This window comes from Schistocerca gregaria, chromosome 3 (assembly GCF_023897955.1).
Source record: "Schistocerca gregaria isolate iqSchGreg1 chromosome 3, iqSchGreg1.2, whole genome shotgun sequence".
Classification (NCBI taxonomy): Eukaryota; Metazoa; Arthropoda; class Insecta; order Orthoptera; family Acrididae; genus Schistocerca; species Schistocerca gregaria.
The window spans coordinates 379,929,634-379,945,570 of NC_064922.1; the positions used below are offsets into that span (position 1 = coordinate 379,929,634).

Sequence of the window (15,937 nt, forward strand, 5' to 3'; positions counted from 1 at the left end):
CGGAATACACATTTCACATTGTTTCCCCAGGATTGTGCCGATTGTTCTTGAGGTGTTTCCGACAAACGGAATGCACGCCAACGACTTGGGTTCTTCTGTTTATTCTTCTTGTTCTCTTGGCGCAGTCTGTCTGAGTGCGTGTCTTATTTGCTTCTGGTTGAACCCATTATTCCGAAATGTCTCTAGGTGCCGCAGTTCTGCTGGAAGGCTCTCCTGATCGCAGATCGATCGTGCCCTGTGACCAAGTGTGCACAAAACGCCTTCACGCTGGGAGGCAACTGAAGGCATTTGGGTATAAATCGGTGTGTGTAGGTTTTCTGTATATTCTGTTCAAAAAGTAAAGGCTTGTTAAGCAACTCTTCCGCATGTATTTGAAAACAATTCGGTGTTTTAATTTTTCCTCTTTTTTATTTTTTCTCCTCTCTCGCACATTTTTTTCGCTGTTTAATTTGAAATTAATGTCCGCCCTTGCTATGTGGCTGTCTAGTCTCGCCTAATAGAAACTGTTCTGATGCGGAGGCAGAGAAAGTGCTGTAAGAGTTGTCACGTGTCACGGTGCAGCGAACGAAGGTGTGTAGCCGGCGGAGGTGGCCGAGCGGTTCTAGGCGCTACAGTCTGGAACCGTGCGACCGCTACGGTGGCAGGTTCGAATTCTGCCTCGGGCATGGATGTGTGTGATGTCCTTAGGTTAGTTAGGTTTAAGTCAGCGGTCTCCAAACGTTTTAGTCTGCAGGCCAATTGACTCCTCCACGAAGTCATAAGGGCCAAGATCTACCTAGTGGGATTAAAGCACCCTAGCACTCTATGATCACCGTACTGTTAGGCTAAAGGAAAGATGAAATTGCAAAAATCTAAGGTTGTGGGAATAGCTAGCACTGAAACGAACTACGATTTTTATTTAATTACATAATTTTGTTTGGTGGACGTACCTGACCAAAATTCTGGCGTATTTTGTTCTGGCGAATTTCACAGACAAAAAAGTATGTCACTGCACATTCTTCACGAAAGCGTCCTGCAAAGTTAACGAAATCTCAAAATCATTGTTTGCAACACTATTACTGCAAGACGTAACAGAGGTTGAGTATGTCAACGCATTGTTATTTCAAGCGGCCCAACAATAAGTTTAGTTATGTTCAAAAATTGTTCAAATGGCTCTGAGCACAATGGGACTTAACATCTGTGGTCATCAGTCCCCTAGAACTTAGAACTGCTTAAACCTAACTAACCTAAGGACATCACACACATCCGTGCCCGAGGCAGGATTCGAACCTGCGACCGTAGCCAGTCCCGCGGTTCCGGACTACGCGCCTAGAACCGCTAGACCACCGCGGCCGGCTTTAGTTATGTAGTCTTGTAGCGAGTAGCAGAGCCAATGTCGCGGTGTATTGGTCGCGATAGGCCTCGAAACTCAATTGTTGGCAGTGTAGGCATCATCTCAAATATTTGGCGGGCCGGATACCGGGGATGTGCGGCCAGCTAACGCGGGCCGGTTTCGGCCTGCAGGCCGTAGCTTGGACACCCCTGATTTAAGTAGTACTAAGTTCTAGGGGACTGATGACCTCAGAAGTTAAGTCCCATAGTGGTCAGAGGCATTTGAACCGTTTTTTGAAGGTGTGTCACGGTGGTGTTGCAGAAGTGCCCTACGGACTGCGAGTGCGGGCCCGGCGGGCTGCGCGTCGACTGCCCGCACCTGTCGGCCATCCCCGCCGAGCTGCCGGAGGGCGCGCTGCTGGTGAACGTGTCCGGCTGCGGGGGCGGAGGCGGGGGCGGCGCCGGCCTGCAGGCGCTGCTACCCAGCGCGCCCGCCGCCGCCGCCGTGCGCGTGCTCTACCTGCAGGGCTGCCACCTCGACGCCGTGCCCGAGCAAGCCTTCCACGCCTGGCACCAGCTCCGGTCAGTCGACCACCAAAACCGATTGAGTCGCCTACATGCAAAACTGTCCGTGTCCTCCATAACAGGCTTTGAGACAAAGTGGAGAAACTGTTTTCACTGGGTAAATACACACTGCCCTACAATATATGTTGTATACATAAGTATGGATTAGTACAAAACCATTTGGGCTATTGAAGAAAAAAAAAAAAAAAAAAACGGGAGGTCAATGCTTATAAGATATAAGCAAAATGAAAATGGACTTGGACAGTTTTGCATCTGACTTTACAGATGGCCACTTTTGCATGCAAATGAAATGGACATGGACAGTTTTGACTCTGACTAGTTGTATATGAGGAGAGGATATGGGGCAAAGATAAAACTGTGTTATCAGTTTTAATTTCTTTTAATATTTCGAAAGGTACATGGTGTAACAACTGACAAACTGCAATCCACTTAGTACATCATACCTGGAACAATGTCTTCATCTTCTCCTGCTACGCATTCTGATTCAACTGATGCCCCTGAGCTGCTGGAACCTAGTAATGTCATGTACTACGACAGAGATTCACGTTCCCTCCAGGACTCACCATCGTGTTTCTCGAAGAGTTTTGAAACATCCTCCAGTTTCTTTTCATTAATAGGAATTACCGTGTTCATAATGCAGCTCGAGTTTGTGCGTCCTAAGTGTTTCCCGTGTTTGCATACGGACACTGGTAGGTCGATTTCAGAATTATAATTAGGCCCCCCTTGGACTTTTACAGCATTCTGATAATGTGTATAACTTTCAGAATAAACAGCTGTAATAGACCACACAGCCCGCATCTCGTGGTCGCGCGGTAGCGTTCTCGCGTCCCACGCCCGGGTTCCCGGGTTCGATTCCGGGGTCAGGGATTTTCTCTGCCTCGTGATGGCTGGGTGTTGTGTGCAGGTTTAAGTAGTTCTAAGTTCTAGGGGAGTGATGACCATAAATGTTAAGTCCCACAGTGCTCAGAGCCATTTGAACCATTTTGAATACACCACACAAGTACAATGTTTACATGCTTATGGTAGCCATCTTGCATTACGGTCACATGACCCCAGCCGTCAATGCGATTTGTCAAAAGGGACAATGCAAGTTTTGTACCCAACTTACTTTTTGGCATGGACAGTTTTGAATCTAACCACACTTTTCGTGAGCTGGTTTTCATAGGACATGGAGAGCTTTGAGCATAAATAGCATTTCAAGCATGTGTAAAATGTCACAGTCTACAATCCAGAGTTGCCAACTCACTTAAAAAAAAAAAAGTGGGCATGGACAGTTTCGCATCTAAGCGACTCAATTAGTAAATAAGCTCACCCCACAAAGTACTGGCCACCCTCATTAAAACGGCACACTGGTGTGTGGAACTGGTACCACGCAGTCACGTGACCCTCCACCATCAGGCGCGGATCCAAAGGACGGAGGTGGGTCATGACCCCAATAGGGTAATGCCGTGTGGCTAGGGCCACCCGTTGGGTAGACCGTTCGCCTGATGGAAGTCATTCGAGTCGACGCCACTTCGGCGACTTGCCTGTCTATGGGGATGAAATGATGATGATAAGGACAACACAACACCCAGTCCCTCAGCGGAGAAAATCTTCGACCCATCAGGGAATCGAACCCGGGTCGTTAGGTATGACATTCCGTCGCGCCGACCATTCAGCTACCAGGGGCGGACACGACCCGATAAGAAGTAGTCTTCAGTGAAAGCATTTATAATTTTAGGCACAAGGTTTAAACAAAATATAATGCGACTGTCTTTTTTGGAAGTAATTTCATTATTTCTCTACATTACTGTTATCCTCTTCAAAATATTCTCCAGTAGATATTACACAATTTTCCAATCCCCAAAACACTTCTGGAACTGGCATAGCTTTTATCTCCCCCTACGATGCGTATTTAATCTCATCTTTGTTGATAAAACGACGTCTCTTAAAGGTTTTCTTTACTTTTGCTAACTGAAAGAAGTCAAAGGGGGGCGTACCTAGGGATGTACGTTTTAGGGAGCTCCATTACAGTCATGTTTTGGGCAAAAAATCACGAAAAAGCAACGAAATGCTATCAGGTCCATTGTCATTGATTCGCGACACATCTGGGTGTTTCGGCGCTGAAATTGGAAGTACATGGTGTTAAAAAATTCTGTTAACACTTGAAAATTTAGTTGTTGTTGTCTTCAGTCCAGAGAATGGTTTGATGCAGCTGTCCATGCTACTCTATCCCGTGCAAGCTTCTTCGTCTCGCAGTATCTACTGCAACCTACATCCTTCTGAATCTGCTTAGTGTAGTCATCTCTTGGTCTCCATCTACGATTTTTACCCTCCACGCTCCCCTCCAATACTAAATTGGTGATCCCTTGACGCCTCAGAACGTGTCATAGTCCTACCAACCGATCCCTTCTTCTAATCAGGTTATGCCACAAATTCCTCTTTTCCCCAATTCAGTTCAGTAGCTCTTCTTTAGTACGTGATCTACCCATATAGTCTTCAGCAATCTTCTGTGCCACCACATTTCAAATGGTTCAAATGGCTATGAGCACTATGGAACTTAACATCTAAGGTCATCAGTCCCCTAGAACTTAGAACTACTTAAATCTAACCAACCTAAGGACATTGCACACATCCATCCCAGGGGGCAGGATTCGAACCTGCGACCGTAGCGGTAACGCGGTTCCAGACTGAAGCACCTAGAACCCCTCTCCCACAACTGCTGGCCACCACATTTCGAAAACTTCTCTTGTCTACACTGTTTATTGTCCACGTTTCACTTCCGTACATGGCTACACTCCACACAAATACTTACGGAAACGGTTCCCTGACATTTAAATCTATACTCGAGGTTAACAAATTTCTCTTCTTCAGAAACGCTTTCCTTCCCATTGCCAATCTACATTTTATATCGTCTCTACTTTGATCATCTTCAGTAATTTTGCTCCCCAAATAGCAAAACTCCTTTACTACTTTAAGTATCTCATTTCCTAATCTAATTCCCTCAGCATCATTCGACTTAATTCGACTACATTCCATTATCCTGGTTTTCCTTTTCTTGATGTTCATCTTATATCCTCGTTTCAAGACACTGTTCTTTCCGATCCGCTGCTCTTCCAGGTCCTTTGCTGTCTCTGACAGAATTACAATGTCGTCGATGAACCTCAAAAGTTTTTATTTCTTCTCCGTGGATTTTAATTCCTACTCCGAATTTTTCTTTTGTTTCCTTTACTGCTTGCTCAACATACAGATTGAACAACATTGGGGATAGGTTACAGCCTTGTCTCACTCCCTTCCAAACACTGCTACCCTTTTGTGCCCCTCGGCTCTTATAACTGCCATCTGGAGGAGAGGATTAGTGTTTAACGTCCCATCGACAATTAGGTCATTAGAGACAGAGCGCAAGCGCGGGTTAGGGAAGGATGGGGAACGAAATCGGCCGAGCCCTTTCAAAGGAACCATCCCGTCATTTGCCTGAAACGATTTAGGGAAATCACAGAAAGCTTAAATCAGGATGGCCGGAGACGGGGTTGAAAAGTCGTCCTCCCGAATGCAAGTCCAGTATGCTAACCACTGCGTCATCTCACTCGGTAACTGCCATCTGGTATCCTTACAAGTTGTAAATAGTCATTTGCTCCCTTTATTTTATCCCTATCACCTTTAGAATTTGAAATTCCATTCAACACTGTGAAAAGATTTCTCTAAATCTACAAATGCTATAAATGTAAGTTTGCCTTTTCTTAACCTGTCTCCTACGAGAAGTCGTAGGGTCGGTTTTGCCTCGCTTGTTCCAATATTTCTACAGAATCCAAACTGATCTCCCACGAGGTCGGCTGCTACCAGTTTTTCCATTCGTCTGTAAAGAATTTGTGTTAGTATTGTGCAACCATGACTCATTAGACTCGTATTTCGGTAATTTTCACACCTGTCGGTGCTTTCTGTGGGGTTGGAATTATTACGTTCTTCTTGGATTACGAAGTGTTTCGCCTGTCTTATACATCTTGCTCACCAGATGGAAGAGTTTCATCGTGGCTGGCTCTCCCAAGGCGATCAGTAGTTCTAATGGAAGGTTGTTTACTCCCGGGGCCTTGTTTCGACTGAGGTCTTTCAGTGCTCTGTCACACTCTTCAAGAAGTATCAGTTCCATAATATTGTCCTCAAGTGCATCGCCCTTGTATAGATCCTCTATATACTCCTTCCACCTTTCTGCTTTCCCTTCTTTGCTTAGAACTGGGTTTCCATCTGAGCTCTTAATATTCATACAAGTGGTTCTCTTTTCTCCAAAGGTGCCTTTCATTTTCCTGTAGGCTGTATCAAGCTTACCCCTAGTGATATATGCCTCTACATCCTTACATTTGTCCTCTAGCCTCCCTGCTTAGCGATTATGCACTTCCTGTCGATCTCATTTTTGAGGCATTTGTATTCTTTTTCGCCTGCTCCATTTACTGAATTTTTATATTTTCCCCTTTCATCAATTAAATTTAATATTTCTTCTGTTACCCAAGGATTTCTACTAGCCCTCGTCTTTTTACCTACTTGAGCCTCTGCTGCCCTCACTATTTCATTCCTCAAAGCAACCCATTCTACTTCTATTGTATTTCTTTTCCCGATTCATGTCAATCGTTCCTTAATACTCTCTCTGAAACACTGGTTCTTTCAGTTTATCCAGGTCCCATAATATTAAATTCCTGACTTTTGCAGTTTCTTCAGTTTTAATCTACAGTTCATAACCAATAGTTTGTGCTAAAGTTCACATCTGCCCCTGGAAATGTCTTACAACTTAAAACCTGGTTCGTAAATCTCTGTCTTACCGCCATATAATCTGTCTGGTAACTTCTAGTATTTCCAGGATTCTCCCATGTGTACAACCTTCTTTTATGATTCTTGAACCAAGTGTTATCTATGATTACGTTATGCTCTGTGCAAAATTCTACCAGGCGGCTTCCTCATTCATTCCTTACCCCCAGTCCATATTCACCAATCTTTTACTTTTCTTCCTTTTCCTACTATCGAATTCCAGTCACCCATGACTATTAAATTTTCGCCTCCCTTCACTATCTGAATAATTTCTTTTGTTTCATCATACATTTCTTCCATCCCTTCACCAACTGCGGAGCTGGTAGGCATGGGCTTTGTGTCTATTTAGTACTTCACGGAATAGGCAAGGCAGCAACGGTGTCCATAAGGCAATTTGTATAAGGAGGGACTGAGTATTTTTAATGTTTGGGCTGGTGAATGGTGACTTGTAAATAGGACGAGTTAGGTACAGTTTAACACCTACGTAATACCGACTGTATATTCTTTTTCTTTTTCTTTGCGTTTGCCTGAGAGCTGGGGAAGGAGTAGCTGCCTTCCCTTGCCCCTGGGCATGGGTGCCCTTGGTAGGTAGAGTTGTAACAATTGACACATATGCTTGAAAAGACATGCGGTTTTATTGAAACCAAATAAAAGTTCACAAAATGACCAACAGAAGATTCTTCATATGATACAAATGCAGTAATTAACATAACATTTGATGTGTAGCAAAAAATGGCTCTGAGCACTATGGGACTTCACTTCTGAGGTCATCAGTCCCCTAGAACTTAGAACTACTTAAACATAACTAACCTAAGGACATCACACACATCCATGCCTGAGGCAGGATTCGAACCTGCGACCGTAGTGGTTGCGCGGTTCCAGACTGTAGCGCCTAGAACCGCTCTGCCACCCCGGCCGGCGATGTGTAGCAAAGACGACGTTCTCTGTAGCAAACGTTCAAGATGTCAGCCTTCATTAATCGACACTGGTAGTCTAGGAACAATGTTGTGAACAGCACTGTACAGTATATCAGGAGGTATGGTGCAAAATTGTCGTCAGATGCTGCCTTTTATTAACCGTGATGAGGTCGTATGATTGCGGTAGACTGGCGACTTTTGTTAATCCCGTAACCAACCAGTAATCGCACGGGTTGAGGTATGGGGACCTGGCAGGCCAAGTATGACGGAAGTGGCGTCTCAGCGCGCGACCCTCGCCAAACGATCCTCGCAAGACATCTATGCATGTAGCAGTATGGGGCGGAGTGCCATCCTGCATAAGATAAGATTATTCATTCCATAGACCCACAAAAAGATGGGTTCCTCCTGGGTGTGGAAGATGTCAGATAAACACATTACAAAATGTAATTAGAAAAGCTTGAGTTTCATTAATTTTAATGATCCTCAGTCAATAAACAGTAAAATTATGTACATGAATTAAAATTCAACTTCTAATATTTACAGGTTTAATACTTATATCTGCTTTCATTGAATCCATCATTCACACAGTAGCTAGTTATTTGGCTCCTTTCATCAATTAAATTCAACATTTCTACTGTTACCCAAGGATTTCTACTAGCCCTCGTCTTTTTACCTACTTGATCCTCTGCTGCCTTCACTATTTCATCCCTTAAAGCTACCCATTCTATATTAAACTTGTACTACTGTGGTAGGTGTGGGCTGAGTGTCTATTTAGTACTTCACGGAATAGACTAGGCAGCATCGGTGTCCATAAGGTAATTTGTATAAGGAGGGATTGGGTATTTTTAATGTTTGGGAAGGCGAATGGTGACTTGTAAATAGGACAATTTAGGTCACAGTTAAACACCTACGTAACACCGACTTTATATTCTTTTTATTTGCCTTTGCCTGAGAGCTGGGGAAGGGGCTAGACCTGGAGGTCTAAAATTAAAGTAAATTATTCATTTCAATGATCCTCACTTAAGAACAGTCAAATAATGTACAAGATTTAAAATTAAACTTCCACTATTTACAGACTCAAGACTTAAATCTGCTTTCCATACATCCATCATTCATCCAGTAGGAAGTTACTTGGCTGTTACAACCAAATATTGTCAAAAATTAAAGTATAACAAATTTTCATTAAAATGGTCTACTGCACTAGTTGAGAAATTCATAGATGGAATAGAAGGAGTTGGCCACCAAAAATTCTTTTAAATTATATTTAAATTGGGCCTTGTCTGAAACTAAACTTTTAATTGTTGCTGGTAACTTATTCAGAATATGCATTGCTGAACACTGGACTCTTTCTGGGCAAGAGTAAGTGATTTAAATCTATATGTATATTGTTCTTATTCCTAGTATTAATACTGTGTTCTAAGCAGTTAGTTGGAAAAAGAGATGTATTATTTACAACAAACTTCATTAATGAAAAAATATACTGAGGATCTGTGGTTAGTATGCCCAATTCTTTGAATAGGTTTCGACATGATGTTCTTGGATTTGCACTACACATTATACGCTTCTGAACTCTAAAAAAAATTTCTCGGTTTGTGGAGTTACCCCAAAATATGATATCATATGACATAATGGAGTGAAAATAAGCAAAATATGCAAGTTATTTTATATTTACGTCTCTTATGTCTGACATCATTCGCATTGTAAATACAGACTTGTTTAATTAAAATAGAAAGAAACTTCCACATGGGAAAAATATATTAAAAACAAAGATTCCAAGACTTACCAAGCGGGAAAGCGCCGGCAGACAGGCACATGAACAAAACACACAAACACACACACAGAATTACTAGCTTTCGCAACCGATGGTTGCTTCTTCAGGAAGGAGCAACCATCGGTTGCGAAAGCTAGTAATTCTGTGTGTGTGTTTGTGTGTTTTGTTCATGTGCCTGTCTGCCGGCGCTTTCCCGCTTGGTAAGTCTTGGAATCTTTGTTTTTAATATACAGACTTGTTTAGGCGCTTTAACTGTTCGTTAGTATGTTGCTCCCAACTGAATTTATTATCAAGTTGTAATCCCAATAATTTTACACTTTCAACTTCTCCTATTTCCGTATCATTATATTTTACACACACAAGAAGGAAATCTCTTGGAAGTTCTGAACTGCATCTAGTGGGTCTTTTCAAAGTTTAATGACAGAGAATGGCTATGAACCACTTATTAATGTCAGTAAAAATTTTATTAGCTGCCCTTTCTAAATTTATATTTGATTTACTATTTATTGCAATGTTTGTATCACAATGTTTGTATCATCTGCAAATAAGACAAACTTGGCATCTGGTAATGTAACAGATGACAGGTCATTAATATACACCGAGCGAGATGGCACAGTGGTTAGACACTGGACTCTCATTCGGGAGGACGACGGTTCAATCTCGCGTCCGGCCATCCTGATTTAGGTTTTCCGTGAGTTCCCTAAATCACTCCAGGCAAATGCCGGGATGGTTCCTCTGAAAGGGCATGACCGACTTCCTTCCCCATCCTTCCCTAATCCGATGAGACCGATGACCACACTGTCTGGTCTTTTTCCCCAGGCAACCAACCAACCAACCAACCATTAATATACACAAGAAAGTCATACGTTTGAGTAGATATTTACCGGCCAGGGGTATGGTACAATTCTGTAACATTACGGCATACCTCACAATCATGACGCTGACATTTTTTACACGATTCTCAAGGAGCGACACTAACTCACTGATGTGCAGCGCCACCTGTTCGCCGGTTTTTGCCCTCGTTTTGGTTTCAAGAAAACCTCATGTCATTTCAGGCGTGTGTGTCAAGTTTTACCTCACCACCTACATTATTCCATGATACAGTACACTTCGAAATGTAAATGAACTTGTACGAAAAATACGTGTGATTAGAAGATTTTTTTCAGTGTCGTGTTTTATTATGCCGGATCATATTGACCGAAACGTACATTTCATAGAAAAAGTGAACAGAACGGCAGGGTTACACTTCTCGAACCACTCACGGCTTCTCTTAAACACTTCTTCGGCCGCTGATGAACCTGGCGTCTTATTAACGAGATCGGGACGAAATCATTGTTGCCTGCTCACAAATGACGAATCATTGTTGCCTGCTCACAAATGACGTTCTCGTTAATAGTGTACGCCTCGCAATTGCTTTTCATGTATCCATGTAAGGAACAACCTTTCGACATAGTACAGAATACGAACTGTTGTTTAGATACTCTTGTCACTCACTTTGAAGCTATCTGCTTAATCTTGCCCTTGTTCTGGAGGATAGTGCAAATCGTTAATGGAGACCGATTGTAAGTGCATGCTAAGTCGGCAACGCTCGCACCACATTTGCGTTTTTCAGTTGGGCTAAATAGTATACTGAATGATGAAACTTTGCGATTATCTTGTTTGATGCCTTGAAAAGTAAAACTGTGGACGTAGGACGATCTAAGCTCGACAACGGCATTAAAGCTGTTGAAAGACTAAAATATGAAGAAATTATTCTGAGATGGATGCCGGAAGCTAAGAGCTTTATAAATTCAGGAATATTTGAATTAATATTAACGAAACAGAAGCAAGTATTCAGAAACTGAGGTGGTCAGCATTTGAAATAATTGTCACAGTAGTCGTAAAAATAGAAACTAGTTTCCAGTACTTCCATGAAACAGATTTTACAGAACTTGTAAGTGAGAGAAAGTTCTCCCTTTATAGAAAGGCAAACAATTTCCCGACATGTGAAGCTGAAAAACTGCGTAAAATATGTCCTTTCTTTGGCAGTGAAAAACTGAAAAGGAAGCATAACGTTTATTTAACAGCAGTGGGAATAAACGTCTACAGCCTCCAGCCTCAGGAACTTCTTAAATTTATTATAAACAATGGATTAAAAATGTGCTCTGAGCGTCTGAAATTATTGTCCTTGGTTCTTGCAGATCTAGCAACCACCGCGTCTTGCGAAAGCAGTACGAACGCCTTAAAACCTAATATTAGCGCAAACGAAGTTGACAATCAACGCGATGGCTGATGGAAGCGACTGTAAGTGGGCAATGTCTTTTTTGGTCACTCCCTAGACTAGAAAAATGACAGGAGGATAGAATTAATTTATAAACAGATATAACGCTTAGTTAGTAGGTGCTACATTTTGATTAATCTGCAGCTGTTTATTATTTTGCAGTATTTTTGTTGTACAAGTTTTTAAGATTTTTTCTTTTTTCTAAATTCACAATTCTCAGCCTACCCAACAAAAAAATGCCACCCCTCGCCACTGCCCGTCTTGGTTCATAATTCACCAATTTTGGAATACATTTTTGTCAGGAGTTTCATAACACAACTCAGTTGATATACCAGTGTCATCGGCAACGTCTCCGATTGTGATTCGGCGATCGTCACAATTATTACTTTGTACGATTTCGTCCTTCATTGTTGTGCTGGGACGTTCAGGGCTCTCATCATCTCCAGCGTCTTCATTGCCTTGCTCGAAATGGTTATACCCGTCATAAAGCCTTATTTTACTCATAGAAGATTCACCACAGGCAATACTTGACATTTTAAAATTATACTGCATTTTATTCCACCATTACGACAAAATTTAGTATGAATTTTGTGATCCTTCTTATACAAAATTAATAATCACAGATACTGCTAAGACACTTCTAACTTTTTGACAGCTCACAACAAACTAACTATCTGGAAGTCTAACGTCGTACAGATATTCTTCGAACATATTTATCAATACAACAACAAAAAATCGCCCAAATCAGACTAACACAACATGTGAAATAACAAAATTGCCATTACTGTATGGACACGTATCTTCTACGAGGGGAAGTCAATTATTATCCTCAAAGTAGTTATAACATTTTATTGTAATCAAATAGGGAACTTACAACAACAGCATTTTTCGACGTAGTTATCTTGGGTTTCAACGCATTTAGTCCATCGTTGTACAAGCTTCCATATGCCCTCATAAAGGAAGGTTCTCGGTTGAGCTGCGAGCCAGGGATGCAACTCTTCTTTCACTACTTCATCCCAGGTAAATCGACGGCCCCTTAATGCTTGTTTGATTGGACCATACAAGTGATAGCCAGAAGAGGCAAGATCGGGACTATATGGAGGATGATCAAGTACTTCAAATTTGAGTTTCTGGAGCGTTTCAGCAGGGTGGGCAGCAGTATGCGGACGGCCATTGTCGTGCAACAACACACCACCTTTTGACAGCAATCCTCGGCGTTTGCTTCGAATTTCAGGCTTTATCTTGGCAGTAAGCCTCTCAGTGTAACGCACTCTGTTTATTGTTCTGCCCCTTTCCCCATAATGTTCCGTCATTGGACCTTGTGCGTCCCAGAAACCGTAAGGATCATTTTTCCTGCGGACGGTTGGGTCTTGAACTTTTTTTTGCACGGCAAATTTGTCTGTTTCCATTCCATACCCTGCCATTTACTCTCCGTCTCGTAGTGATGGATCCATGTTTCGTCACCAGTAATAATCTTGTCTAAGAAGTTGTTCCATTCGTTATCATAGGGATCCAAATGTTTTTTGCAGATGTCCAAGCGCGTTTGTTTGTGCAACTGTGTGAGTAGTTTTGGAACCCATCTTGCACAAACTTTATGAAACCCAAGTCTGTTGTAGACGATTTCGTAGACAGAACCGTGAATAATTTGCAGATGATGTGCCACTTCGTCAATAGTTAATCGTCTGTCTAAGAGAATCATTTCACGTGAACGCTCAATGAGATGAGATGGGTAGATAAGATAACTTATGTAGATGAGATGAATCTTACTGAGGAGAAATGAACAGACCAGGATTAAAAAAGAGAGAGGAAATGATGAGATAAAAGAAATTATTCAGGTAGTGAAGGGAGATGAAAATTTAATAGTCATGGGTAATTGGAATTCGTCAGTAGGAAAAGGGACAGAAGGAAACATAGTGGGTGAATATGGTTTGGGGCTAAGAAATGAAAGAGGAAGCCATCTGGTAGAATTCTGCACAGAGCATAACTTAATCATAGCTAACACTTGGTTCAAAAATCATAAAAGAAGGTTGTACACATGGAAGAATCCTGGAAATACTAGAAGGTATCAGATAGATTATATAATGGTAAGACAGAGATTTAGGAACCAGGTATTATATTGTAAGACATTTCCAGGGGCAGATGTGGACTCTGACCACAATCTATTGGTTAAGAGCTGCAGATTAAAACTGAAGAAACTGCAAAAAGGTGGGAATTTAAGGAGATGGGACCTGGACAAATTGATAAAACCAGATGTTGTACAGAGTTTCAGGGAGAGCATAAGGGAACAAATGACAGAAATGGGGAGAAAAATACAGTAGAAGAAGAATGGGTAGCTCTGAGGGATGAAGTAGTGAAGTCAGCAGAGGATCAAGTAGGTAAAAAGACGAGGGCTAGTAGAAATCCTTGGGTAACAGAAGAAATATTGAATTTAATTGATGAAAGGAGAAAATATAAAAATGCAGTAAATGAAGCAGGCAAAAAGGAATACAAACGTCTCAAAAATGAGATCAAGAGGAAGTGTAAAATGGCTAAGCAGGGATGGCTAGAGGACAAATGTACGGATGTAGCGGCTTATTTCACTAGGGGTAAGATAGATACAGCTTACAGGAAAATTAGAGAGACCTTTGGAGAAAAGAGAACCACTTGTATGAATATCGAGACCTCAGATGGCAACCCAGTTCTAAGCAAAGGAGGGAAGGCAGAAAGGTGGAAGGAGTATATAGAAGGTTTATACAAGGGCGATGTACTTGAGGACAATATTATGGAAATGGAAGAGGATGTAGATGAAGACGAAATGGGAGATAAGATACTGCGTGAAGAGTTTGACAGAGCACTGAAAGACCTGAGTCGAAACAAGGCCCCCGGAGTAGACAACATTCCATTGGAACTACTGACGGCCTTGGGAGAGCCAGTCCTGACAAAACTCTACCATCTGGTGAGCAAGATGTATGAGACAGGCGAAATACCCTCAGACTTCAAGAAGAATATAATAATTCCAATCCCAAAGAAAGCAGGTGTTGATAGATGAGAAAATTACTGAACTATCAATTTAATAAGTCACAGCTGCAAAATAATAACGTGAATTCTTTACAGATGAATGGAAAAACTGGTAGAAGCCGACCTCAGAGAAGATCAATTTGGATTCCATAGAAATGTTGGAACATGTGAGGCTATACTTACCCTACGACTTATCTTAGAAGAAACATTAAGGAAAGGCAAACCTACGTTTCTAGCATTTGACTGGATTATTCTCTTTCAAATTCTGAAGGTGGCAGGGGTAAAATACAGGGAGCGAAAGACTATTTACTATTTGTACAGAAACCAGATGGCAGTTAATAAGAGTCGAAGGACATGAAAGGGAAGCAGTTGTTGGGAAGGGAGTAAGACAGGGTTGTAGCGTCTCCCCGTTGTTATTCAATCTGTATATTGAGCAAGCAGTAAAGGAAACAAAAGAAAAATTTGGAGTAGGTATTAAAATCCATAGAGAAGAAATAAAAAAATTGAGGTTCGCCGATGTCATTGTAATTCTGTCAGAGACAGCAGAGGACTTGGAAGAGCAGTTGAACAGAATGGACACTGTCTTGAAAGGAGGGTATAAGAGGAACAACAACAAAAGCAAAATGAGGATAATGGAATGTAGTCGAATTAAATCAGGTGATCACCAATTTAATACTGGAGGGCAGCGTGGAGGGTAAAAATTGTAGAGGGAGACCAAGAGATGAATACACTAAGCAGATTCAGAAGGATGTAGGCTGCAGTAGGTAATGGGAGATGAAGCAGCTTGGACAGGATAGAGTAGCATGGAGAGCTTCATCAAACCAGTCTCAGGACTTAAGACCACAGCAACAATCACCTTCTTCTGCCTTCTTTGGGACAGGAATTATTACATGCTTCTTGATGTCTGAGGGTATTTCACTTGTTTTACTTTGCATATAAGATAGCGATTTCACTCTGGCTGGCTGTTCCAAAGATTTGGTTGTCATATTCACATAAAGTGTTTCAACAAAAATGTAGACCTGAACAGCACACTGTTGTTTGTTTCTGCCCATCTTCTGCAGCTTGGCTGATATTTTAAAAGTGTGTCGTTTAACAGTGATGAGGATTTTTTAAAAATACTCTAAATTCTTTGGAGTGAAGGGGTAGTTTTAAAATGGAACTGTAGTGAGTGGTTCCCTCCCGAATTCGTCAACTGATCAAAATAGGGATTATATTTACAATGATACATTGCTGTAGTTAAATACGCTAATGCCATAAGTTTCCCTTACATGAAATTGCATTTAGAGAGCTACGTAAAGGTCTGTTGTTGTTCCACTGAAA

At 41.7% G+C, this 15,937-nt stretch overlaps 1 protein-coding gene across 1 annotated transcript in view; it reads left to right on the forward strand.

Annotated features, from left to right (window-relative positions):
• The window catches only part of LOC126354028 (leucine-rich repeat-containing protein 15-like), a 316,933-nt gene that overhangs the window by 265,047 nt on the left and 35,949 nt on the right, over positions 1-15,937 (forward strand). The window contains exon 3 of the mRNA XM_050003360.1: positions 1,634-1,893. Coding sequence (XP_049859317.1) covers positions 1,634-1,893 — 260 coding nt within the window. The remainder of the gene's footprint in view (positions 1-1,633; positions 1,894-15,937) is intronic.